At 38.2% G+C, this 27,253-nt stretch overlaps 2 protein-coding genes across 17 annotated transcripts in view; both read left to right on the top strand.

The window, feature by feature from the left end:
- Nucleotides 1–1,379: 1,379 nt before the first annotated feature.
- On the top strand, nt 1,380–3,011 carry LOC129718085 (uncharacterized). Its single transcript, XM_055668498.1, has 2 exons — nt 1,380–1,886; nt 1,950–3,011. Exons 1-2 carry the CDS (start codon nt 1,602–1,604, stop codon nt 2,889–2,891), a joined length of 1,227 nt encoding a protein of 408 aa, XP_055524473.1. The 5' UTR covers nt 1,380–1,601; the 3' UTR covers nt 2,892–3,011.
- An 862-nt stretch (nt 3,012–3,873) lies between these two features.
- The window catches only part of LOC129718472 (protein lap4), a 107,020-nt gene continuing 83,640 nt past the window's right edge, over nt 3,874–27,253 (top strand). For 11 of the 16 annotated variants that reach the window (XM_055669278.1, XM_055669277.1, XM_055669274.1 and 8 more), the window contains exons 1-2: nt 3,930–4,233; nt 5,809–6,445. In XM_055669278.1, coding sequence (XP_055525253.1) covers nt 6,284–6,445 — 162 coding nt within the window. In that variant the 5' untranslated portion in view covers nt 3,930–4,233; nt 5,809–6,283. Of the gene's footprint in view, nt 4,234–5,319; nt 5,462–5,808; nt 6,446–27,253 lie in introns of those variants that run through there. The other 5 variants (XM_055669265.1, XM_055669264.1, XM_055669279.1 and 2 more) reach the window with 5 other exon arrangements.

Raw genomic sequence — 27,253 nt, 5'->3', positions numbered from 1 at the left:
TTTTAAAATCATCAGAATACAAATATTTTGAAAAATGTTTGAATTAGAATTTTTGTAAAAAAATTAATCTACCATAAAAAAATTATTTTTCATTTCTCCATCCTGGACTTTTTTTTAAAGTTGCGTATTAACGTCAAGTTTCTTTAAAAATAATAAAAAAAAATCAACTCTTTTTTTTTTAAATTGAAATTTAATGTCTAATTTTATTTTTTTTTTTTGTACAAAGTACATTTTTTTTATGGTGCATTTTTAATTCCCTGCAACTCATTCTCAGACAGTTTTTCTATACAACCAACGGTTTCTGGGCTACAATGCTTCGAATAAAACCAGTGCCAAAAGGCATACGCCCTTTTGAATGTAACTCATGGGTGTAAAAAATCTCTCCAACTGTGAAAAATGCTTAGTTTGCTAAGCCAAATACGTGTGCAAAGTTTCATTCAAATCAAAAATGGTCGATATTCGACCATCGGTCATTTCGCGCGATTTGTCTCCATCGCATCTCGTTGTTTCGACTTTCATCACTTTTTACCATTTTTGGTCGATTATGTTCAGCAGCTTCTTCCGATTTCTGATCACGAATGAAAAAAATTATTCAGAAACAAGTTTAAAACATAGAATGAGTGTTCAACTGAATATTAGTCCAGCTGCTAAAAATATAGCATTGCAAACAAAACAGGTATTGGTGAATATTTTCCTCAACTAGTTGCACTAACACATTCGTACGTAAAAAGGTCCATAAGTGACATATTTTTCGAAACCGAATATCAGCTGATTTTTTTGGTTGAAAACAAATCGATTTTAAACGGCTTCGTGACCAAGCCTGCATTGGTGATATCTGGCTTAGAAAGCTTTATGGGCGAACTGTCATTGTAGCGTTTTCGAGCAGTTTTAATTCGTAATTTGAAAAACCGAAGAATAACGATAGAACATTTTTGAAATTAGAATTATCGAAAAACGCTTCTTATGAGCAACAAATAAACTGTTGTAGAGGGTCAAAATAGGTTTAACATGCATACAAATATCAGAAATGATTAAAAAGTGTCAAAAGAGCGTTAAAAGAGCGTTAAAAGGCTCAAAGTAATACTGATATAAGCTCAGCATCGCTCGAGAACACATCTTAAAAGTAGATCCCAAATCGCCTAGTTCTAGTAGAAACAATTTGATTGTTTAACTTCAAAAAAACCTTTACCGTTTCTCATCTAATTGGATTTTTAATTGTTTTATGAATATCGTGGGTGGCCGTTTCGTCCCATATATGCCTATGATGCCTTTAATCCCCCTATGTCGTATTAAAATGCATCTTCACGTCAATTCGTATTCGCCAAAGCTCACAGGGCACTGAACAAATCTACTGTGGTAAAGCATGCTGACCGTGCTGTCAGCGGCGTCAACAAGAAAATCGTCAGCAAAAACAGCATAAAAAACCAAAACAACATGCACAGCAACAACGTATATTAGAAGAATTAGACCGAGTTCAAACAGAGGTCATTCGAGTACCCATCTGCTGGCTTTGAACCATTCCACTATTCTGTGCGAATTGTATACGAAAAGTCGTATACTCCAGTTTCGGTTTTGGCTCCCAGTTTAGGCTAGTGTGCAAAATGGAACTGATTGGACACGTTAAGAACTACGAGTGGGGCAAACTCGGGGATGAATCGTACGTGGCAAGAATCGCTGCAGCCAACCAGACCGACGGTACGTTCGTAGTGGATGCCAACAAACCGTACGCCGAACTGTGGATGGGAACTCACTGTAGCGGTCCTTCATTGGTCAAGCAATCCGGTCTGGAGCTCGGTTCGGTTATTCGTCCCCAGGAACAACCAACCTACCTGTTTAAGGTACTCAGCATTCAGAAGGCGTTAAGTATTCAGCTGCACCCGAACAAGGTGATGACGGCATTTGTGATATGATCGATCGAATCTGAAAATACCTTTTTTATAATGACATAGATGGAAGCTACCGCCCTACATGCAAAATTTCCAGACATATATAAGGATCCTAACCATAAGCCAGAGCTTGCAATCGCTCTCACGGAATTCAAAGCAATGTGTGGATTCCGCCGGTACACTGATATATATTCCCAGCTACAGAATTGGCCGGAGTTGCAAGCGCTTCTCGGCGCGGATGAAATTGCGAAAACTAATGTACCTGAAGATGAGGAAAACTATGAGGTTCGTGAAGTGATGAGAAATCTATACTCATCCCTCATGAACCTTGAACCGGAGCAACTGGAGAAGTGTATATCCAGCATGCACAACAAGATACTGGCGAAGCCAGAAAAATCATCTCTGGATCAGCTGTTTCTAGAGCTGCATAACGATTTCGGGTCCGATGTCGGACTGCTTTCGATCTACTTTCTCAACGTGCTCGACTTGCAACCCGGGCAGTCCATTTACCTGGCGGCCAACGTTCCGCATGCATACATTCGGGGTGACTGCGTCGAGTGTATGTCCTGTTCGGACAATGTAGTGCGAGCCGGATTGACGCCCAAGTTCAAAGACATTGAGACGTTGCTTCGGCTGGTTGAAGTTAAAAGTGCATCCCCGGAGTCCCTGATGTGCGAGCCGATCGTAAAAGATCCGAAACGACAGCCGTACACTCGCACCTACTGTCCGAACGATCCGTGGCTTTTGGAATTTTCCGTTTCCATGCTGACCGTTCCTCCAGGGGTGAATGATTATCCCATTACTAATGGAATTAACGGTTCCATACTGTTGGTAACCGCAGGCAAGGGCACACTGCGAGGAAACGTGAAAAACATCACCGTGCAATTCGGGAGTATAGTGTTTCTCTCGTCCGAGGCGGGGGCCGAATTGCAGTTGTGGCGCAATAGCGAAGACCTCAACGAGGAGTTTGTTGCCTATCTGGCAATGCAGAGGGAGAAAGTTTAATTTGCGGGTTTTGGTATGTTTCTTGATATTTCACACAGAGAACTATAATATATTGAAAATGAATTATGTAATAAACTTTGTTTAGTTCTATTGACAGTTGAAAGAGCTGTTGGAAATGAATCATCAGAATTTGTTTTTTTTCTTATGTCAAACTGAATAAAAGTTATCAAAAATTCACTTAAATGTTTGCTGAAAGTCATTGATAAGTCGTCTTAAACTTTCATCAAATTGTCAACGAAAATTATTATTATGAAAAGATTATTAATATTACTTTAAACAATGATCGAAAAGTTACTGAAGACAACGCAACTCGACCTAACAATATCAAGGAAGCATCCACTGGTTATCTAAATGTCTTGTAGAAGTTTTAAAAACGTCATCCGCAAGTTGTCCACTATTATCAAGAAATCGCAAATAAATTTCGAAAAGTTTCAAAGACGTTCCAAATGTTGTAAGAATCTTTTAAAAAGTTGCTTAAGCAGTATCAAATTACCAGAAATTTTAAATTATTAACAGCAGTCGCCTAAAATTAGTGAAATGTGGTCACAAGAAGTTAAAAGCTGTTGAAAAGTCTTACAAGAAGTTGTGGAAAATTGATAAAAAATTGTCAAAACCTAAATATTTTCAAAAAATTGCCAAGAAGTCGTTCAATAATCAAAAAGAAAGTTATCCACAAAAATTCGGCGAGTTTTCTTAAGGTCATCGAAAGGTTTTTCTTTCCTCAAGTAACTGAAAAAATCAATAATTATATGCCAAAAATGTTGAAAAGTCGTCGATGATAAAAATGAACTTCTGTTCAAATCGCTGTTTTCAAGAAAATAAACATCCTCTCGGTACAATCTGGCAACAAGATTTTACCACAGTTGACTTCCAGTCATTCAGTTTCTTTCTGCCAAGTTCCATTCCGGTTTTACTCCGTTCCAGTCTGGCGCATCAGCAGAGAAAGAGAGTTTTACCGATTTTACTCCACCAGAAAAAAAAATCGTAACTGCACAGTTTTCTTGACAACCCTCTTCCAGCGCTTTAGCGTTCTTCAGTTTTTCTCTCGTCGTTGCCAAGTTAGGTGCTAAATTGTTAGCTAGCTAGCGAGCTTCTCTTTGCGCTGCGCTGCGTTACACATTAATTTTCATAGTGGTAAATGAATTGTGAAAAGGGTGGTAGAAAAGGGCATCTCCGGTGTCCATTTGCTGATTAATTCTGTTAGTTGCGGTTCCGGAGGATTGTGTTTTCTACAGCTAAACAGTGTGCTTTGGTTTTTTCAATCAATTTTTATGTAAAGAAGAAAATAGTACGTTCTTTCTGCGGAGTAAACGGACGGGTATGTGTGTGGCTGTGGCTCTGTGTGAGTAATCATTACGACCATCATCATCATCTTCTTCGTCAGCAATATGTAGCATAGTTTTGTGAAACCCGACAGAAGAAGTGCAACAATAATAAAACACGCGAAGAAGAGAAGTGAAAAAAAGCCAAGAACCGTAGTTCGTGTTTAGCTTTAGCAATCGCATATTAATTTGAACGAGTGATTTTGAATTGCATAGGAAAAGTGTCCCATTTCTCCGCTTGCTGGAGAGTAGTGCTCCTACAAGTGTGTGACGTCCCGGTGGAACTTTACGGGGCGTAGTGAAGTGGAAGCAGGAAAGCCCTACCGGGATAGATTCTTGTACTATTGGCTGGTCACCCGCCCATCAGTCAATGGATTCGTGTTTCGTTGCGGGTGTCACTGGTCAGGCTAGAAAAGGGAGCGGGGGGTGTCAAGCTAGGTCTTCGAATCGGGAAGAGCCGACGAAGAAGGAAAAGGAGCAAAGCGCACACACTGCACTGGCCTGGAACAGTGCGAGCAGCGGCAACAGCAAGTACGGTGGTGTGAGTGCGAGAGAGCCAGTCGTAATCGCGTGTTACAGGAAAGGTGGAGTAAATTCCACAATAACAATATGTGAAGCAAGAGAGAACAAGAAGGGTTGCTAGAGTTGAAAAATTTAGTCCTTTTTGTTTTCTATACTTGGATACATTCTGTAAAATTGGAAATAAAACTGGAAAATGTTCCGTCGGATTTGAAACGATAATAACAGCATAACCACATGATGGATAACAATAACCAATATTTCCAAGAAAGGCTGAGAATAAAAATGGACTCTGTAACCTTTGTAACTAAAAATCCCTTTAATTACAGTGTTTAGTCCCAAGTCACCATTCCATACAACTTGTAGGGCTGTATACCTTGTAGTACTTGGGACAGTATTCCAAGCTTAAATTTTCCGTCCAAACAATCCCATTTCCCACACTTCCGCAACTCTGGCAACCCGTTCCTATGCGCTGAACGAGTTTTTTTTCTTTCTTCTGTTTCTCTTTCCCTTCGCTCATTCCGTGCTCTTCCCATTCATTTCGGGTTGTGTGGTGTTGTGCCGTGATTCTGCTGCTGCTGTTTGAGACTGGCCTTTCAACAACGCATCCGATATCCTTTCATTCCCAGTTGGAGCCACCGTCGGACAAGACAACGTTTCGTGCTTTCGTGTAGCATTCTCTATTTTTCCATTTTTTTTAATCATCATAGTTGCAGAACTCATCAAAAGGTTGTTGCTGTTGGGTGTTGTAGGAAAGAAGATTATAGAAGTGACCACTGGCAGGGAAAAAATAGTAGCAGCAGCAAGCTGCTGTTGGTGCGCGAATTTTCCCGTTAGCTCGCTTTTCCTCTATGCCTGCTTTGTCTGTCTGCTGCTGCTGCGCCCAATTTGACAGAATTGAACTCTGCCTGATGAGCGAATAATATGGTGTAAACAATATTGTCACCCACACTCTCGTGAACCAGTATTGCAGTGTGTGTGCGGTACCCAGTGTCTAATCAATCCCTGCTGCTGTCACCCAAGTTTTGTTTCACGGCACAATTGTTCTATTTTTTTTCTAATAATTTTTCCTCTAGTGCAAGACTTCATAAAACCTACCTGCAGTGCAAAACACAAGGCAACAGCAACGGAAAGTGCAGTGTGATTTTTTATTGATTTTTGCAATTGTGTTTGCCCGCTTGCTGCCTGGTGGTGTGGCATGGCAAAAGTTGGCTTCCAAACAGATTGAAACGACGACGGAAAGAAGCCCGCAAGTGTTGAAAAGTGGTTACAGTAGAGGAAGGAATCCGGTTCTTGAACGTGCTGGAAGAAGGGATCAGGGCGGAATATAAAGCGGCCGGAGGTGGTAGAAAGAAGATAGTGTGAGCAAAGTGTTGTCCGTTCCTTGATCCCGAAGAAACGAAACCCGCTCTGATGTTGCTCTGAGGCGTCGTCGTTGTCATCGTTCGGGGCTCCACAGTTGCGAGTGTGTCTGTGCGTATGTATGTGCTAGCGGTGTGTCTGTTTTAGGAAGGAATATACCACGGCATACGACAACCCGGCGCAGTCATAATGTTCAAATGCATCCCGATTTTCAAGGGCTGCAACCGCCAAATCGAATATGTGGACAAACGTCACTGCTCGCTGCAAAACGTACCGGAGGAGATCCTCCGGTACTCGAGATCGCTGGAAGAGCTGCTGCTCGATGCTAACCATCTACGGGATCTGCCCAAGGTAAGTGTTGCTACGGACTGAGGCTATTTACAGTATGATGTCATCGTCCCCCAGCGATGATAGGAAACTCATTACCGTGGAACTCGACTGAGACTGCGACTGACTGACTTTACCTACACAGATAGATTCGTTGGGAGTTAACCTTAACACACGCAGCGAACAGACGGTCATAATGTACCGAATGGAATGCGAAGCGAAACAAACGGAGAAACGAACTGTGGAATTAGTGCAAACCAAAGCCGAATGACAATAAAACTGAACACTGAGCCGAGCTGAGCTGCTGAGTAACGGAGGCAGAGGGATTAGCGGGTGAATTTGGCTATTGACCTCATCCGACTTTATTCGACTTCAGCCGCTTTTTTTGTCCACACCTCGGGCTTCACGTAAACTTTTACGCCTATTGTGACAGTGGCAACGGTTTCGCACGCTTTGTCACCGTGTCAAAGCGTGTTGCAAAACGAAATGTTTGAATAAGAAAGAAAGGAAAAAAGAGGTGATGATTTGAAACATACCGTGGAATCATGATTTACGAACAGGTCATCGTCAGCTGACATTACAATTGAACTGCTGCGGTAGCCAGCCGTTGGTCTGTAAGAGTTTCGACATTAAAACCGATTTAAACGGATCAGTTTCGTTTATTTTTGAAGGAACGTTTAACGTTATTCCTCAGAAAGAAGCTGTAACAGAGAAACATTAAAATAATTTTGTTTGGGAAAACCAAGAGTCATAAAGTTAAGATCTTGAAAATTATCTGTGTGCAACCAACGTGAACTGAATCATTAAATCTTCTGTGGAAAAATGTTTTTCAGCAATCCAACTTTCAGGCGGATAGCTTCATTTTTTATGTGCAATTTTAATTCTCTTTTTTTTACTATCGAAACATCAATTTGGACTTCATGTTTTTTTTTAACAAATCTAGTAAAGGAATATACCCCAAATGCGCTAGGTTTAATTATGAAATAATTACTTCAGTTCAGCAAGCAAACCTAAGGCTCAATATTTTCCAATGCAATACCAATTGGCATTGTTATCCAATGAATGTATACGTGCAAACATTCATTCTATCTCTCTGATGTCTGTGTTAGGGAAATAACTCGTCAGTATGAAAAAATCTTAACGAAACTTGCAATGCACGGTGATGCCGTATGGTTGGTCAAAAAAGGTGAAAATCTACTTGCAGTCATTTAGTCACACAACAAACAGCTGTGGATTAGCCTCCAGGAAGACGTAAACTGACAAAAAATTCACATAAGGACCATCGGTCGATGTGGAAAATTTGCCCAATAAGATATCATTTAGTTAGCATTGCAAGTCAATGGAATTATACTCGCAATTATTTGCTCTACCTTTCTGATGTTCGTGTTAGGGAAATAACTCTTTATTACAGAGCAAACACAACTAGCGCATACAACCGTACGCATCAGCAGGCAAACGACAGCTGAAAAGAATCGCACTACGAGAGAGCTTTTATGCTATTTCCGTGGAATCCTGCAACTGATCCGTTGCCTTCTGGAAAGGCCTGTTAACACTTGCGTACCCAACCCTTCCGGAGCCGAAAAAATGAAAATTCTTTTACCTGCCATTCCGAAAGATCTGAACCGATTTTGATCAAACCTTTTTCAAAAGATCACAAATTTATCATACTTCTCGAGACAGTAGGGGACATTTCGACGTTTTCCGTTGTTCCGGATTTATCGAGGGGAACCGTGGGGTAAGTTCACTTACAGAGACACAGGCTAGATAAAAACGGTAGCGAAACCTTGCATGCGACATATCAAACTTTAAGTTTTTGCAAAAGAACACTATTAACGATCGATATTTGGCCACTTGGACGACTAATGGTCGTTCCTGTCCGAGTTTTTTTATATGCCGCCAGCTAGGTCTCGGAACCATTCCCAGAACCGATTTCCGGAACTCGACCAGTAGTGGCCAAAACCACGCCCAAGTGGCCGTATTTGGCCATCGCCAATAGTGTTGTTTTGCAAAAACTCAAAGTTTGATATGTCGCAAGCAAGGCTTCGCTACCGTTTTTAATCTAGCCTGTGTCTCTGGAAGGGTACTTACCCCACGGTTCCCCTCGATAAATACGGAACAACGGAAAATTTCGAAATGTCCCCTACTGTCCCAAAAACTATGATAAATTTGTGATCTTTTGAAAAAGATTCGATCAAAATCGGTTCAGATCTTGCGGAAAGGCAGGTAAAAGAATTTTCATTTTTCCGACTCCGGAGGGGTCGGGTACGCAAGGGTTAATGCTTTGTTGCACCACAGATAGTTTCGCCAAAAAATTGTACTCAAATAAGATGTCGACTGATTGGTATAGCTAGCCAACGATCGCACACCATTATTACTTTTAGCATTTATTCGGACATGTTAAGGAAGGTTTAAAAATACTATTAGGTGATGGGAAATAGGTTTTCACGCATCCTTCAGTAACAATTCACAATCTTGCATCAATTAAAAAAAAAATATTTTGCTTGTTGAAATTTTCGCTAAATGGGCATAAGAAAGGTTCAAAAATACTGATAGGTGATGGGAAACAGATTTTCGCGCATCTGTGAGTAACCACCAACAGTCTTGCATCAATTAAAAAAAAATTGGCTCGTTGTAAACTGTCCTAAATGGGCATAAGAACGGTTTAAAAATACTGATAGGTAATGGGAAATAGGTTTACACGCATCTTTGAGTGACCTCTTGTATCAATTGAAAAAAATATTTATTTTTGCTTCTGAAAATTTTTCTAAATGGGCATAAGAAAGGTTTATAAATACAAATAGGTAAACATTAACATTCTTGCATAAATTAAAAAAAAAAAATTTTTTGCTTCGATATAACGTAACGAAAATAAAAATAAAGTTGCCTGATATTGAGGTATGACTGTATATATTCATGGAAAATAGGTAAAAATAATTTATTTGGCATATCATTTCCGATTTCGCAGAAACTTTTCACAGTTGTTCCTTCATGATAAAGAAGTCATTTCATGATATCAGTCCTTCATGTAGACTCGCGACTGCCTATTCAAAATGGTGACTGATTGATGAAAATTTCTATATCAGAAAAACGATTTGTTTGATTGAAATGGTGTCCTGATGCAAAATTTTAGGTAATAAAGTTGCGGTTCTAGAAAAAATATATACACTAAAAAAAATTTTTTTTTCTGTGCAAAATTTTCCAAATTGTCACAAAATATTGAATATCTCAAAAAGTACCTTTTTAAAAATCTAATATTTTTACACATTGGAGATGACAGTATGTACTACTATCTGTCAAAATTAGGGTGATGGTAAAACGAAAAACAAAAAAGTTATGAACGTTTGAGTATTTTGACATTTTCATTCTGAACTTTTTTTGAGTGTTTTTTTTTTTTTTCTAGCTACACATAACAATGTTGAAAACTTATTACTAAGAGCATGAAATCAATCCAACACGCTGTTTTTGTACCATAATCGAACATTTTTATACTGGTTCTGTTGAAATTGAATTTGCGTAACTCACCAGCGAACCCTGTTATTAGAAGGTTGTAAAAACAAGAAGAACACACAAGGTAACCAGTTCATACAGTTTAGATTTAGAGAGCCGGGAGCTGGGATATTGAGCAGAGACAGGTTTCGCTACTAAAGTTGCGCCTGATGCAGTCCACGCTACTCCTAAAATTAATGGTGTTGATCGATTTTCGATTTTTTTAGATCAAATTAAAGGTACAGGTCGGACTCGATTATCCGGAACATCAAACAAAATTTTATTCCGGATAATCCAGTTTTCTGGATAATTAAATCACACAAAAAATACTGAAGTTTTGCGATTTACAAACATCAAAATATTTTGTCTCTTTATTTTACTCGTATGATGCAGTGGCATAACCAGAAGTTATTTCTGAGGCGAAAAGGGGTAAAATCTTGAGAAGCAAAAAAAAATTAATTGGACATTGATTATATTCACTTAATTCGAACATGTTCCAAACATGCCGGAAGTGACCTAAATGGTTACAAATATGCCAGAAGGGATGGTGAAGGCAAAATTTCGGAATAAAAATTAAAAACGGACACCGAAATTAATAAAATTCCGGATAATCGAGTCTCCGGATTAAAGAGTCCGACCTGTAATTACTTCTAGTTTTCAGTAAAAATACCAAAAAAAAAAGTCAGCGTACTTTTATATGCATACTATATAATATTATTGTCATGTTTTTAAATTGTATTTACTCAAATTAAAAAAATAACATATTTCTAAAAATTTCTTCATTTATAGAGTGAAATGTGCCCTTTAAATTGAGACCAAGAGATATTTTTTATGTTTGCCTCAAAAAGAATGACAAACGAATGAAAAACGCATATATTTTGATGGAAAACATTAATGACTTTGAGTAAAATTGATATATTCACGATTTCAGCATTGCAAATTGTTTCTCCTGAAAAGCCCCAAAAGTCGTTCTAAGACAGTTTCAAGGTGAAAATTGAAATGAAAAAGTTGAAAAAATTTCTTTTTTCAATTCAGACAAGGAGAAACTTTTTTTACAAAGTTACTTTAAATTAACGAAGCTATAACATTGTAGAATAACTTTTTCTTCTATCTGCAAAGATAAAAAAGTTGGATACTTGATTTCATCGAAAATCTGGGTCACCCTAACTTTTGATAATTTTTTCATAAGCGCTTCATCATATGTAACTACTTTGTAGAAGAAAGTTTCTCTCTAGAGTATTGCTATAGAGCTCTAGACCCACATTTACGCCTTTATTTGGTTTCTGGAACATTATGCACTGTGGCTTCACTAACAAAATAATTCTTTGAAAATTGTGTGGTGGCCCTGAAAAAATCAGAATGACAACTGTGGTTGGCTTACAGTCTCTTATCATCCCGGCTCTAGAAATACTCATTTTAGGTGGTATTTGGCCATTTTTGGCTTATTTTCAGAAACTGGAAGTTGCCATCTTGGATTTCAAAATGACCTTTGCGGTCGATTGAATGCAATTTGATGTGGGACACCCTTTAAATGTGTTCGTTTAACATCATGGACTCCTAACTGCTCATTTACGCTTTCCAGTCTTACAAAGTCAATATTGAAATCAGCGTCGAAAAGATTGAATGGACAGTGTCGCGAATTTCATACGTTACACGAGGATTCTAATAAACTGGTAGCGTAATTCTGTCATTGTTACAAATAAACTACGTCCCAACATGAAAGCCTTGCGGAGCTTGAAGGAAACTAGGAAGGATTGATAAATAATTGATACTCAACCTCCAGTAAAACATCCCCGTAATAAAAGTTATATTCCTCCCAAATAATTCCAGAGGACCCTGTCTATATCGATCTGGAGCCCAGCTGATTCGGACAGATGCTACACATCGCAAAGTGAATTAGAGGGAGAGATTATTGCTCCTCACGATGTGTTGTTGAATGTTACATTTGATATTGATTGGATCCGTGCGGCAGTCTCACTCGCTCGTACGCATCCATTTGTGGCCGTCGGCGACAATCAGATAAAAATGGCCATCATTATTTATGACGGTACGGGTTCCGTGTGGGAGAAGAAGGAGGAGGAGAAGTAGGTATCGCAACAAAGAACTGGAGCGGCAAACATCGGAGACTGACAACCGCGGCCACGTTGACGGGTTGGCCAAGCCCTACACTACAGCGGGGAAGAAACCGTGGAAGGGACGACGTCGAGTTCGATAATGATTTCGCTTGCCGTCCGAGCGAGCGGTGAATTATTAATGCTCGGATGCACATTTTGCAGCACATACACAGTTGTGGCGGAAGTTTATGGCACAGCAGGGAAACCATGAATCCGGAAAATCGATCCCTGGTTGACACACTAACACATTAAATTTTCAGAAGAGTTTTCGGGTTGGGCTAATTTTATGTTTGCTTTCAAGGAGTGTTTATAAAATATCTCTCAGATTTGATGTGTCGGCCAGTGGTGAAACGTTTCTTTCACCTAATAACGAACCCATTCTTGCTGGAATGTTCAGCAATTATCGCATAATTTCGTTCGGCCATAAACCAACCGCAAGCAAGTAAACCCACTTCGGGGTTGATTTTTAATTTGTGAAATAGACTCGCGGCTGAGGCGAGTGTCTGCCGGCCGGATTCGTGCACCTGTCGGTTTCAGGGACCATCACATCACACCCTCACTTTAATCAAGCCGCTCATTTTGGCCGGCACTTCGGCGGTGCATTCGCCTTTGTTTACATTGTAAAACGTGGCTAGTCACTATACTGCACGCGTTCACCAGCACACAGAGGCGGTCAATTAGTTGCCGGGTAATTAGGCCGTTCGTTACCTGGTCCTGGCACACAACAGAGGTTCTCCAATTGCAATTGCAGGCGCTTTCGCTTGAAGCGTCTTTCAACTTGGGTCGGCGGTTAGCTTCTCGGTGTAAATAGAACAAAGCCAAGTGGCATGACGAAGATCGAGAGCTAACGAAGGAGTCCTAATCAATTTGTTTAAACATAATTTCAGAAAAACAAATTGATACTAAACAAAGCTCAATCTGTTGCCGAAGTGTACCGAACAAGGTTTGCGGGCAGTAGATTTCGTGACTCCGAAAAAATGGATGAATGAGAAAACAAAATCGATGAGATGTCAATCAAACTCCGTTGGTTAGCTTTACCTGGTGAAAAAAAACAGTATACGAAGCAGAGATGCCAATGTTCCAGTTTGAACTAGATTTTTTCATTTTTTTTTTCTAGTCAAACAGTTGAATTTGGAAATCTTTCAGTTGTTATGATTAGCCAGTTTTGTTCGGATTTTTTGAATATCTCGAGCTCCGTTTATTATTTCTATACTAAAACTTTTCTGTTTGAAAATTATCGGAAAACCTGTTGATATAATTGAATGCCCATTTAATGCTCCTTCTTAACTTTCAAAGAAGTATAAATGTCTACCATTGAAGGATTTTCGACCAATAGAAAACAATTCAGACAACCCTGAAACGAATGGATGTTTCCACTGAAAGTAACACATTCTGTGAATGGATTTTTGGCCGGGCACGTGCTGTTTTTTGTTAACTGTTTTCATCAGCTTCAACGAATCCAACTGAAGACGATCCTCGCTATAGCGTAGGCAACAGGAGGGCCACCGCGTCACCAACGTGGATTCCGTTCCGAACCTGCGGCGCAATATGTACACTTGTATTTGAAAAGCAAACAACCACCGATAATGTAACCGACCTTACCCCGGCATCTACACCTCCCCTCACTATTCACGCCACAATCCGGCTGCAGCTGACTGACTGACTGACAGAGGCGTATTGATGTTTTGATTTTTTCTATTGGTTTGTTTTTTATATTTTTTCTATCCCTGGATGCAACTACAATAGCGGAGATGAGCAGCTGATGCTCGATGTTATTTGTTGTTCCAATCGAGTCAGGGTGTAGGAAGTGAAATTGTTTTGTAGAAAAACACTATTCGTGTCAACAATCTATTAAGTCTTGCCTCTGCTATGGCTTCATTGGCAGGCAATTGCAGGCGGTGATTGAAATTTGAACGTTGGTATTTGTGTTTTCCCGCCAATGCCATACTCGTTGGATGATTTTGAACTGATGATCAAATATGTTGCCTTAGAAGTAGTGTTTTGACAGGTTTTTAAATGAGGAAAACCGTGCTCAAGAGTTCCTGTTTTTTAATAAATAATGTTGAAGAAATTCTCCATGTACGAGTTTTGCATTCTTAATTTTAAATCCAAATTGTGTATGAAATACTACTGTTTTGTGTACAGTTTTCAATCTTGAACAGAAACACCATATCACAGTTTAAATTTTTAAATTTATTCTATCTCATTTTTTTTTCTATTATATGGTATGCTCACAAAAATGCTACCTTAAAATTGAAAGGTAAATTCTGCATTCTTAGCACAATATAACCAGTCTTTGTCGAAATCGAGTTCTAATTCCTTATTTCATACTCTTATTTTTGTCCACTCAAGCAATAAAAACGATTCTTTTCAGGGTCACCACATAAATTGTAACAGTTTAATCCCGGCTGCAAGCCCGAGAAGAACGCGAAACTTACAAAACGATACTGAAACCGCGTTGCCTTCTATGATGTTTGGGCCGGAAGTATCCTGTACACCGTAAATCGGTAACAGAAGGGGAAACAGTCCCAAATACTAAATCAAAACGGAACTCAACGGAAAATGCGAGACCGCCCTTCTGACCTAAACAACCTCGACCAATACCCTAAGTAAAAGGTTACAAATCCGCTTAAGCGCCAACACGCCTTACAGCGTGATGCGGAATCGCGTGTTATGAGGCCTGCCCGGCTGACTCACTCAGGGCGGGTCTATCGATCACGGGACCAATCTCAAAAAGACTCGAACGATAAATCTGACGTTACCAAAAGAGGACTCGAATTCTACTAACTAGTTATCTAACACGACACGTGTAGTTTAACAACGAAACATCGACTTGTATTGATCATCTTCTTATTCGGTTGTATGATGTTTAGTTAGGTTAGTAGTGTGTAGGATACATATGGTGTGAATTAATCCTAATAGTTCTTTTCTGACCTTAACTCGCAACATCAGTTGCTTGTTTCGACGGGATCGACGACAGGAGACGCTGGCGCATGTTGTTTAAGGTGCGTTGACGCTGACGCTGCAATGGCCGATAGTTCCACTACCGGGCCCGAATTCGTCCGGATGGCCGCTGTCGATGCTGGTTGCACGAATATCGAACTAAGCCGATTACACAACGTGAACGCCAAAGGTGTTGAAAACGCGTTCGACAAACCTGTCCTTCGTCAGGACAGCTAAGCAATAGATGGTATCGACGGACCAACAAGCCGGTTGGCCACGTGGCGTGATGGACGGATTTGGTTCTAAGTAACCGCTCGCCGCACTGCGTGTTCGAGCGGATAGCAGTGGGAGCTAGCGCGATGGCGCCAAAGGTAATCAGGAACCGATGCACGTGGTCTACAAAAACCACAGAAGGTCGCAGAATGAATCTGTGTGTCGGACTGGCAGTTTATCGTATCGCTGATGTTGTCACGCCACGTTGAGGATGCTGCTACGACCTGTCCGAAATAAAAACCTTCGTTCGAAGGCTTTGATCTTCGAACGACAATGATTGGCATTAGGCCATGCCGGTTTTGTGAATAGCACTTTTACCTTATTGCCCTGGGTGAATTACACTACACCTACCAGTATGGTGGCACTTTTCGCTTGCCTCTGAGGCCACCTATTTATAATCGTTAAATTATCTTAAATTTTTCTCCACTAATTGCACCTTGTACTTATAACCTTCTCTTGTTAGCTTTACTTGTAATCACTTTGTACGCCAACTGAATTTCGTCTGTCTAACTTGGAGGCCGATCTGCGAATGATCTGGTGTCTCTCTGATCGATCTATATTGACCGCCGAGTTCTTCGGCGCTATCCTGCGCCAACATTATTGCTTTGAGAGGTCTTGAGAGGAATTCTTTGCTCACGGCAAAGGATCAACCGGTTCGCGTGGATTGGTTGTTGTCTAGGCTAAAAGTCGACCTACCTTAGGGGTGTCGAGTTAAACTTAAGCGTTTCGAGTTTAGTTCGTAACTCTTCCAACGCTTCGCTACGCGAGCGGTTACAAAATTACTGAAGAGTTTTATGAATAAAAATTTACGCAGTCCAACTTAACATTGGGAAGGCTTAATTTTTTTAAATTTGGCAGAGAAAACAACTTTTTTAATTTTTTTCTAAAACCGCATTTTCATTGCCAAAACTTTGCCGAAGACACTCTTTCAATTTAACAAACCGTTTTTCTGATATAGAATATTTTACTCAATTTAAGGTTAGGTCCTTTTGAGACGCAAGTGAGTCAACATGAGCAACTGATATCATAAAATGACCTCTTTATCAAAAAAGAAAAACTGCAAAAAGTTTCAGCGAAATCGGAAATGATTGATTTGCGAAGTAGCGTGGACTGTCTCAAGTACGACGATGGTTCACCGAGCAAGCCATCCTATAATCGAATCCCTACTAAAAGAGTCCGTTTAAGGTGGAATTCGGTAATAATTTTAATATTTTTGTCTAATTTAATATAATCATTTCTGATGTTGTCTTACGTTTCTTACGCTAGTTTTCGAATTGAGAGTCGATTTTCCTTCTAGAAAGATTTTTTCATGCCTCTGATTGAATCCACTTTTGGTTGCTCTATTTTTTCTTTATGCTTTGAATGAATTACTATCCTCACGCCAAGTGCAGGGTTTTTATGTAAACCCTTAATTATGATCCGCACTTTCTGCTCCCTTACTTACTCCGGAACATCAAACTTGTGCTGGGCAGTGAAAAACAGTAGCCGCGGAAGCTATCGAGAGTCCGCCTTGACGTAAATCTTATTATCCATGGTGAGACAGTGAAGCTTCGTCAGCATCTGGGTGTACAGTAGGCTGTCCCAAAAAAAATCGATGTTATAAAAGTCAAGGTGCTCAGCCCAAAATTGAAAGATCATGTTATTTATAGCATTTTTGTAGAAAATTTCGACTTCCTAAAAAATCGTTTTCAAGTTGCCCAAACGTGATTTATGAAAAAAATAGTTTTTCAAGCTACAAAACTACTCTTCTGCACTTTTTTCAATTCCGTTCGATTCCTAAATTTTTCCATTTATTTTTTTTTGTGGTTTTATTTTTCAATATTTTGCATGGTTCAGTTCAGCATCGCATTCAATTATTTGACTCACAGAGCCCATTGAACATCACGAAAACACATATAAAAAAATTGATCAAGAACTGGAATTTTCACTGCAAAGCGACGAAAATTTACATGAAAAAAGATTCTTTATATCTTATCAGGGGGCTGAGATATTGGCGTTTTTACATGTGATGGAAACCCATGCATTTTGTCAAAAATACCACTAAAGCTCAATATCTCCATTGCACAGTGTTTTATTTTGCCGATTGTGCGTATAATTTCCTAAATAGTGATTCAAAAGTTGATTATAGCCATAAGGTATGTTCGGAGATGTTTCAGGATATTCAAAAATGCATTACGTTTTAATCAGAATAAGATAGACGCAAAGTGTCTTTAATAAAGTTTTGGGTTGAGCATGAGCATGAGCATGATTGACCGCCTGCGGTTGCTACTCCGTTATTGCCAGATCAGCTGTTATTACACAGAGAACCAACAGATGATGCTTGGGACTAACATGCATCCTCAATGTGTAAAAACTGGTGACCCTTATCTTTATATCAGGCAATACCAGCGCCGGCCGCATCCGAATGCAGGTCAATGAAGGAGTGCGTATGGGAATATGTTGACGTGATACTCGCTTCATTGGAAGCCGAGAACACCTCTGCACTTCCACGAGAAATCACTGGGATGTTGGAGAAAGGGCAAGGTATGCAGCAGGGTTCGTTTTGGTAAACAAGGCACTGATTTTCATATTAACAAATGTCGCGCTCGCGAGTTCATTATATCCACTGCGAAAGTCGTTACGCGGTCCTACCTCATTTAGTTTGATGATGTATCACCGCAACAATAGAATGCACGCAAGAATACCGGCCCTATGGCCGAATTGAGACAAACTCCAATTGTCGGACATCTCCTCGTGAGGTGGCCTTTTTTGTATCTAGAAATATTGCACGTTGTTGATCTATCTGTATATAATATGACCTAATGGAAGATATCGACACGGAATCTCTAGGATTTTGGTTACCCGGACATCTGGCTTTTTTCCCAACCGATCGACTACCGATGTCTCTCGTATACTCTTCGTCTGTTCCTAAAAGGCGATTTTCCGCACACTATGTACCGCTATGAAAGGTATGAAACTCCATGGTTTTATAGCATAATCTCGTAAATATTATGCGCGCTGTTCACACGAGTAACAAAAAGACAATATCCTTGGAGTTTCTGAAAATTCGGTTTTATCACGGAGATTGATAGGTAGAAAAATCTATAATTTTTCGTGTAGAAACTATGCTAGTCTGTCGAAAGAGTAATTAATCACAATCAATATCATCATTTACACTACGGCAACCGGCGCAAGAAAAAAAAAGTAACAACGCGGCTATCGAGAAAATATTCCTAACAATTTAAAAATTTGGCAACAGTCATGCATACAAAGCCCGAAAATGAGATGAAAAGCGTATAAGCATAAGTAACAATACATTCTAATCCATTTAAAATGCCGAAGTAATCATTATTTCATCCTTTTGAATCTGTGTCATTTTTGAAAATTTCGCATAAATACCAAAAATTTGCATAAAGCAAAAATAAATATTCAAAAGCTAGAGAAGTCATAAATTTATATGAGTGAAAATTCATAGTAAAAAAGTTATCGGATAAGTTATAATTTAGAAATTACAAAATGTTTCAAGTACAATCCAGTCGATAAACCTGTGCGCGATTATTCCCTAAATAACGTTCGATTAATTTCTAAATAAATAAGATACAAGAAAAAAGAAGAATAAACGACAAAGTGCTCTAGTTTCATAACGATTGTGTCCAATCATCATGGTACAATCTTTCTAAAAAGAATGCAGTATGGTTAGCGTATATGTGTTTCTTGGGAGGAACACCTAGGGATGGGCAAACGGCTCACGAACCGTTCATATGAACCGGTTCAATAAAAGAAAAAACGAGCGGGTTAACGGCTCACGGAAATGAAACACAGTTCTTGATGACCACAAAAATTTATCGTAACTTAAGCCGAAATTTATCGAAACATGATCAGGCAACATCACAAGTAAATTAGTTTTCGTAGTTGTGAATGACCGGTTCAGAGCCGCTCTTTGAAATTTGCCCATTCCCAGGGTAATTACCACACAGCAACACACTTTTGCGATGATGTAACCTCAAATGATTATACTTATGATTGGAAAACTAATTGATAATGTATTACTGAAGAATATTTTGAAAACGTGAGCACTTATCTTTAATTTGGTGTCATCATGTCTGGCAAAATTCGTTGAAACACCGGCGTCAACAACATGTATTCTGTGTGAGTTCCGTATCAACGATGCGCTGTTATTATACACACACATACTTATTCATTTATTTTCACTAGCGCAGATTTACCACATATTATTTGATGCGATTTTCAATATTATCACTGATTACTCACTTTCAACTCACTACTTTATTTAAGCACTTGTTTTGCTACGCACATCAAATAAAAAATTCACATTTTAGCACCATTAGAAATATGTATTTTTGGTAAAAAAGCCCCTATCAAAATAACACTTGCATGGCAGTTGAAAGTGCTGCCAGCCTCGTCTTTAATAAAGTTTTGGGTTATCGTAAAACAAGAAACTTTACCAAAGACATCATGTTTCTATCTCTTACATATTACGAGCAACATTAAGTTTTCTATTAGAAGGCATTAAAAATCATAATTTTCGTTCTAACTTTTTTCGCAGATTTTTCAGAATTTTTAAACCTTCTACTAAGTTATCAGCCTTTCAAAAATGCATTTGTTTGCTGAACATTGTTATTTTTTATCTCCCAAAATAAAACAGTTATCAAACATATTTTTTAAATGCATACTTTTCCATCACATAGAAAAATGCCGATATCTCAGCTCCCCGATAAGATATCAAGTATCTTTTCTATGTAAATTTTCATTGTAAATACCGCTTTGCAATGAAAATTTCAGTTTTTGATCAACATTTTTTTTATTTGTGTTTTGAAAGGTTTTATCTAAAAATTATTAGAAAAATAATTTTTTTGTGATGTTCAATGGGCTGTGGGAGTCAAAAAACTGAATGCAATGCTGAACTGAACCATGCAAAATATTCAAAAACAACCCCACAAAAATTAAAAATAAATATATAAAAAAATTTAGGAATCGAACAGAATTGGAAAAAATGCAAAAGAGTGGGCTTGTAGCTTAAAAAAGTCATTTTTTCATAAATCACGTTTGGGCAACCTGAAAACAATTTTTTAGAAAGTCGAAATGTTCTACAAAAATGCTATAAATAACATTATCTTTCAATTTAGGGCTGAGCACCTTGACTTTTTCAACACCGATTTTTTTGGGACACCCTAGTATACAGTTTCCGGGCCCGTGACTTTCGTACCGTATTTTGCCATTCAACACAATTTAAAACCTTCTGCACTTTTGTACGTACGCAGTCCCTCCCGGTCCTTGGCTCTATGAACGAAAAACTTGGAAAGATTCAACTTTTTGGCCGCCTCCCTGACCGAAGCATTGGGATTCCGCGTTAACGCTTCACAACACGTTTGTGATGCTGATCACTAATGGACCATCCACAAACGTACTGACGTAACACTGGAACCAGGGGCGACTCGTGGCTTCTGAACCTGCCTGTTCAACTACAAATTCTGAAAATCGCAGTTTGAGGAAGTAATCAGATTCTATTTGTATTATTTTGAAGTAAAACTAGAAACCAATAAGGCTGATACAAATTTCGAATTCTTTTTATGTCCAAGGTTATCAAAGTTAGCAAAGGGGGTGGCAAAAAATAAATTAGACCGAGACGAAAAAAAAGATATATCTTTGATCAAAGTTTGTGTGAAATTTATGACGTTTGTAACTTAAAAACTCAATTAAATGTTGAAAAACAACACTTTATTATTATTATTATTATTTATTTCCAGGGGCGACTCGTCCATAGGTGCAAGCTGTGCAATGCACATGGGGACGTCAAGCAAAAAATGAGTCTAAAATCCAAATTCATGCTCTTATTTTCTTATTTTTTAGTTTTATTTTTGAATAGTAACAAAGAGAATCACTTGCTTTTATTCGCGGTTAAAATTGTAATTACTCCAAACTCTGATTTTCAGAAGTTCTAGTTGAACTTTGCTTAAGATCGCTGAATCACCGCTAGTGTCTGGTTTCTAAAATACTTCTAAATCAGCGATTTCAGCTCTTGCTACACTTCATTAAAAACTGAGGAGTCCAATACTTTTAGTTTGTTGAAGATAAAGCTGAGTGTTTGGCAACCAGATTTTAGAGCATTTGAATGCCTTCGTAATTAATGTGAAATCGCGGCCACGACCCAAGTTACACAGACAGAGTTTCATTAATTTATTTATTTCTGGTCGCATTGATTTACGGGTTTCAACTTTTTTTAAAAATTTACAGGTTTCAAAATTTTTTGTCAATAAACAAAAATCAAGCAACTATCCACTTAATAGTGAACTCACTAGCAAAAAAAGACATGAGACGAAGAAAATATTTCTTAATTTATCGTTTACTGAATAACAATTCCCGGGAAATCGTTCCCGAGATTGCAAACCCTAGCTTAAAATGAAAATAAAATTTGTAACGGCCTAAAATACAAATATAAATCTGCATTTGAAATATATTTTTTGCACAGGTTGCACCTATGGACGAGTCGCCCCTGCCTGGAACCTAGCTCCATCGCCACAAAAAACGATCATTCCAAATTTCTAATCGAATAGTAGTTATCGCATCGCATTTCTCCTTCAGTTTGATGCTCCGAGTTTCGCAGTAACGTTTAATCACACGTTTAATCATCACTGTTGACTGCACGATTTCGAGTGGTTTTCGAAAAACTGAAACCAATGAAAATATAGTGTAAACAATACACTCCAAACTACTTCTATCCGAATTTTCAAGAAAAAAAAACCCAATGGGTAATTTTCTTAAGCTTTTTTGTTGTGATGCAATTTGATGTGGGACACCCTTTACGGGTTCTGAAAGTTGTCAACAACGCCCTTTTATTAAGTCTAGCATGTTATTAGCTTTGTGGATTATTGTGTTGTAATGGTCAATGAAGGTTAGTTTGGAGTCTAAAACAATCCCTAAGTTTCTAACTCTTTCACAATTTTCTACACATTGTGTAAAATATGTGTATTTCATTCTGAATTGCATTGATGGTTTTTTCATTTCTTATTTCCGATAAGAGCTTAAGATCGTTTTTTGAGAATAAAGGAAATAACGTTAACGTACAAGATGAAACGAAGAGGTCCCAAATAAGAGCTTTGGGGGACACCAGAAGTGACTACGATCGGGTATGAATTTTGTCCGTTAAATTTAACTGTTGGCGTTCAGTGAAATGTGATTCAAGTCATTTCAGGAGCCCTGGCTCAAGCCATTTTTTGTGCAATTTTAGGAGTAGAAATAATATCAATTCATCCAACCAAATGCCTTGTTAAAGTCTGTATAAAGTGCTTCTACGAGATTTTCATTATCCATTACATACAATGAAGAATTTATAAATTTAGGTAATCCAGTCGATGTTGAACGACCGATAAAAAATTTATATCACTTCTCAGTTACGTTGCTTCATAGTTTTGAATGCATGAAAGTATGGCTATTCCACGATAATTTACAGATTTGAAAATAGGCTCAGAAATGAGTTCTTTTCTTGAAAAGCATCGATATTCCAGTGACATAGTAACTAAGTTATTTAACGTCTGTAAAATATTCTGCACATGAAGTTGGTTTCGCTAACATCCCTCGAGAAGTTAGGATAAAATGCAAAATTACCGCGATCGCGACCCTCTTCAGAAAAAATTTCTTGGAAAAACCTTGCAGAAAATTGCGAATCCTTTCCCAGCTAGCCCTGTCACACTTGTCAAGATGCATTGTACAGCGAAAATTGCAAATTTTAGTTTACTTTTTACGTAGTTTTAGAAGTTCTTCTACTTCATTTCAGGTTTAGTTTATGCATTACTGATGGCAAAATTTATTTGATCGCATACATATCCAAATAGATTGCTAAATTTTCACTGTCGTGCCTTTTATAAATTCTATGTGCTTTTTTCACGATTTTTCAAAATCTTAATACGACTGTTATATCAGACAGGATTTTTTGTATTTCCACTACGTCTCTTTTCTCAGAGATTTCCTGTTCAGTAATCACATAATAAATCTTAAGAACTATCCACAACCGCATCGATATTTCCATGTCCCTTAAGCTGGAAGTACAAAGTCAGCAGAATAAAGAGTTAATAGCATGAAAATTTAGTGCTCATTCGATGCTCATTTAATGCCATATCGCCGAATTTAATGCACCATCATTTCTTTGAAAAATGCACTTGTTTGCTAGCTTAACAAAATAGCTAGCAGACAATATACGAAAATAGCATTTTTAGTCACAAAACAGTTCTATAACGGTCAAAAACATTTAATGCTCTTGAAAAAACCTGATTTTCATGGTAATTAAATTGATTTTGTACAAATTTTTCAATAATATGATAATACATGAATAGCTTCATTTTTTTCAAACATTTTCCTCTGAAAACAATCAGAATCCTCTTGATACGATTAAACACCGAGCGCGAGCAGTTTCAATAACTTAGGTGCATTTTTCATTGAATAATTGCCTTTCTCCTAGAAAGGTATAGCAATCACTGAAAAAACCAAAGGTATAAAAGTGCTCCAAAGGGTCGAATCTCGTATATCAATCGACTTAGTTCGACGAGCTGAGCATTTTTTGTATGTGTGTGTGTATGTATGTACTGCCGTGATATAACATTATGACGTACATCCATTTGATCAGTTTTTCAGTACGGCCCAAAAACGAACGGGTTACTTGTCACTTTTGTATTGAAATGGTGCATACGTCATTTTGTTTTCTTGATTTTATGCAACGTACGAATAAGTAACAATTAAAAGAAAGATACCAAAAGATGGGTCTTCGAATAACGAACAAATTGGCATAAGAATTCCATATTTGAAAATATGGCGCTTACGTCAGTCTGCGAGATTACGGCAGTGTAACGGTCTCCCAATCTCACTCGATTTTCTCAGAAATGACTGGACCGATTTCCATGGAGTTGATTGCAAATGAAAGGTCTAGTTGTCCCATAAGACCCTATTGAATTTCATTGTAATCGGATTTTTGTTTCGAGATTATGTATCAAAATGTGAAAATCACAAAACTTCATTATCTCAGAAACTACACAACCGATTTGAACAAAATTGGTATCAAAAGAACGGGCTTGTTTTTTGAACCATTTTTAAAATAGCTTTATAATGATTGGACATGTAGTTCGAAAGTTATGCAAAGAAACGTGTTTCAAAGACTGTTCAAACTCACTCACTTTTCTCAGAGATGGCTGGACCGATTTTCACAAAATTAATGTCATATGGAAGGTCTTGTTGCCCCATGAGATCCTATTGAATTTTATTGTTTTTGGACTTTAAAATTTATTTAATGAAGAATGCACCTGAGTTATTGGAACTGCTCGCATATGGAAGCATTTAATTGGTATCTAATAGGGTGGGGAATCGTTATATGGAAAAAACAAAACTTGATAGCAGAAGGCCAGAACCAAGTTTTTTATGTTCTTTTTGGGGCCCGTGACAATCCTAAATTTATCGGAAGTCGATTGGTTTTGTCTCCGCTTGGCGCATTGCATTTCAAATTTATATGGAGATTTGTATGGAAAAACCAACTTTTTTGCATTTTCCATTCTAAAGAGCGCAAAATGGCTCAAACCAAAGGTTTCATGACTTCAAATGGTAGGTTTTTTGATGCCTAACAACTTGGCCGAAGATACTAAAGAGCTAGGGTGTCCCAAAAAAATACTAGAGCTGTTTGAAGTTGAGTATGTCGAAATTTATGTTGCAAATCATTTTTTCTTCCAACACTGCCAGTGTACCGGCGTCAGTCAGATTTCCATCAGAAGTGCCCTCAGAAAACCGTTGTAGATTCTACCTACGCCTAGAATGTTGACCTAAATTTGTTTGCTTGATCCAGCTGAGTGTATAAACTCGTTACGACAGGTTAATTCTGATGGGAATCCTACTGGCGCCGGTACATTGGTAATGTTGGCAGAAAACAAGATTTTCTGCATTTAAATCGACATACTCAACTTTGAACAGCTCTTTTTAGGGACAACCTAGCTCTTCAGTGTCTTCGGCAAAGTTGTTAGGCATCTAAAATACTATACTTTAACATAATGTAGTGCATTATTAGAGTATTATTGAGCTCTCTAGAAAGGTAAATGCAAAAGAGTAGGTTTTACCATATAAATTTCCATACAAATTTGAAATGCAATGCGCCAAGCGGAGACAAAACCAATCGACTTCCGGTAAGTATATGGTTGTTTGGGGCCCAACAAGGAACCAAGTAAGCTTGGTTCTGGAAAATCGATTATTTTTCCCCACCCTAGTATCTAATCGTATCAAAATGATTCTGATGGTTTTCAGAAGAAATGTTTGAAAAATTGAAGCTATTCATGTATTATCATATTATTGAAAAATTTATACAAAATCAATGAAATTATCATGAAAATCATGTTTTTTTCAAGAGCATTTAATAAGCATTAAATTATTATGACCATTCTACAACAGTTTATTGCTTAAACACGCTGTTTCTGGCCAATGCTAACTTTTTTCTTAAACTAGCAGAACAATATTTTTGAAAAAAAATATATTTAATGAAAAAGGCACCTAAGTTATTGAAACTACTCGCATATGGAAGCATTTAATTGGTATCTAATCATATCAAAAGGATTTTGATTGTTTTCAGAGGAAAATGTTTGAAAAAAATGAAGCTATTTATGTATTATCATATTATTATAATATTATTGAAAAATTTATACAAAATCAATTTAATTACCATGAAAATCAGGTTTTTTCAAGAGCATTAAATGTTTTTGACCGTTATAGAACTGTTTTGTGACTAAAAATGCTATGTTCGTATATTGTCTGCTAACTATTTTCTTAAGCTAGCAAACAAGTGCATTTTGCAAAGAAATGATGGAGCATTAAATTCGGCGATATGGCATTAAATGAGCATCGCATGAGCACTAAATGTTCATGCTATTAACTCTTTGTTCTGCTGACTTTGTACTTCCAGCTTAAGAGACATGATATTTCCTCTATTTCTAAGAATAAGTGACCAGTTCCTAAATTGTCCTCACTTTTCATTTTAAATCTTTTGTCATTTTTCGAATTTATCGTCGCACAATTTGAGGAAATGAAATGGTCTCGTTTGGTTCATGTTGCCTATATTGGATAAATTTTTGCGCCGATATTGAAGAAATTTTGTATCTCTCCCACTCATCTATTGTACGGTCCTAGCTAACCTCTACTTTGCGGAAAAATTTAGCACCAAGAGCAAACCGCTCTACAAAAGTAGTAGGAGTTGGGGCGCGCACCACGTATAGAGCAACCACTAACCTCATCACCATCGACCGTAGTCAGAGTACAACCCAACCACAGCTAACTAGCCTTTACACTCCATAGCAGAATCGACTTCGATTGCTCTATTTAGCGTCGACCCCCCAGCCACGCTAGAGTGGCTGCCCCAACAGGTGGCAGTACTCGTAAGCTCTCGATTGGCGGTCTCTCGTCGTTGTCTTTGTCGTCGTTGCCATCGTCATTCTGCGAATTGCTCCAAATAATCATTTCCGAAGTCGAGGAACGTGTTGGGTTAGGGAAGCGAAAAATGGCGCAAGAGGGAGGAAGTACGCTCTGGTATAATTCGCGCAAATGTATGCTCCTAGCGGCGGGCGGGATGACAGCAGAAATGCGTCATCAATCGGCTTTTCACCAATGTTGTTTCTGTTTGAAAGGAACGATGGAGGCGGCGATGATTGCTGCTTCTCTCTCTGTGATGGAAGTGGGGGGGGGCTAGTGAGGCGGAACTGCACGACACGACACGAAATGCTTTCAAAACCGCAAGGTTATAGGAAACCCCGTGAAACCGTCGGGGTACGGAACAATAACACTTTTGGATTCGGTTCTGAAATGAATGGCAATTTAGACTAAGCTGCTTTCGATGTTTATCACGAGCTACGCGTGTGGAACGATTGTATCCCGCAAAATGCCTACATCACTCCGCAATTCGTTGTTCTTTGATAGAAGAATCTACTTAAGCGTTCTGTAAAAAAGCAAGTCTGTAGAGTGTTTTTATGTCTACCTGTCTAGCGTAATGAAGTATCTG

This window comes from Wyeomyia smithii, chromosome 1, assembly GCF_029784165.1.
Source record: "Wyeomyia smithii strain HCP4-BCI-WySm-NY-G18 chromosome 1, ASM2978416v1, whole genome shotgun sequence".
In the NCBI taxonomy this organism is placed as follows: domain Eukaryota; kingdom Metazoa; phylum Arthropoda; class Insecta; order Diptera; family Culicidae; genus Wyeomyia; species Wyeomyia smithii.
This window is presented reverse-complemented; position numbering and strand designations above follow the sequence as displayed.

Excerpts from the sequence above, each read along its gene's own strand:
- LOC129718085 (XM_055668498.1), top strand. The coding sequence starts at position 1,602 with ATGGAACTGATTGGACACGTTAAGAACTACGAGTGGGGCAAACTCGGG. Across the intron at positions 1,887-1,949 it reads TTCAGCTGCACCCGAACAAG|ATGGAAGCTACCGCCCTACA; the intron begins GTGATGACGGCA and ends ATAATGACATAG.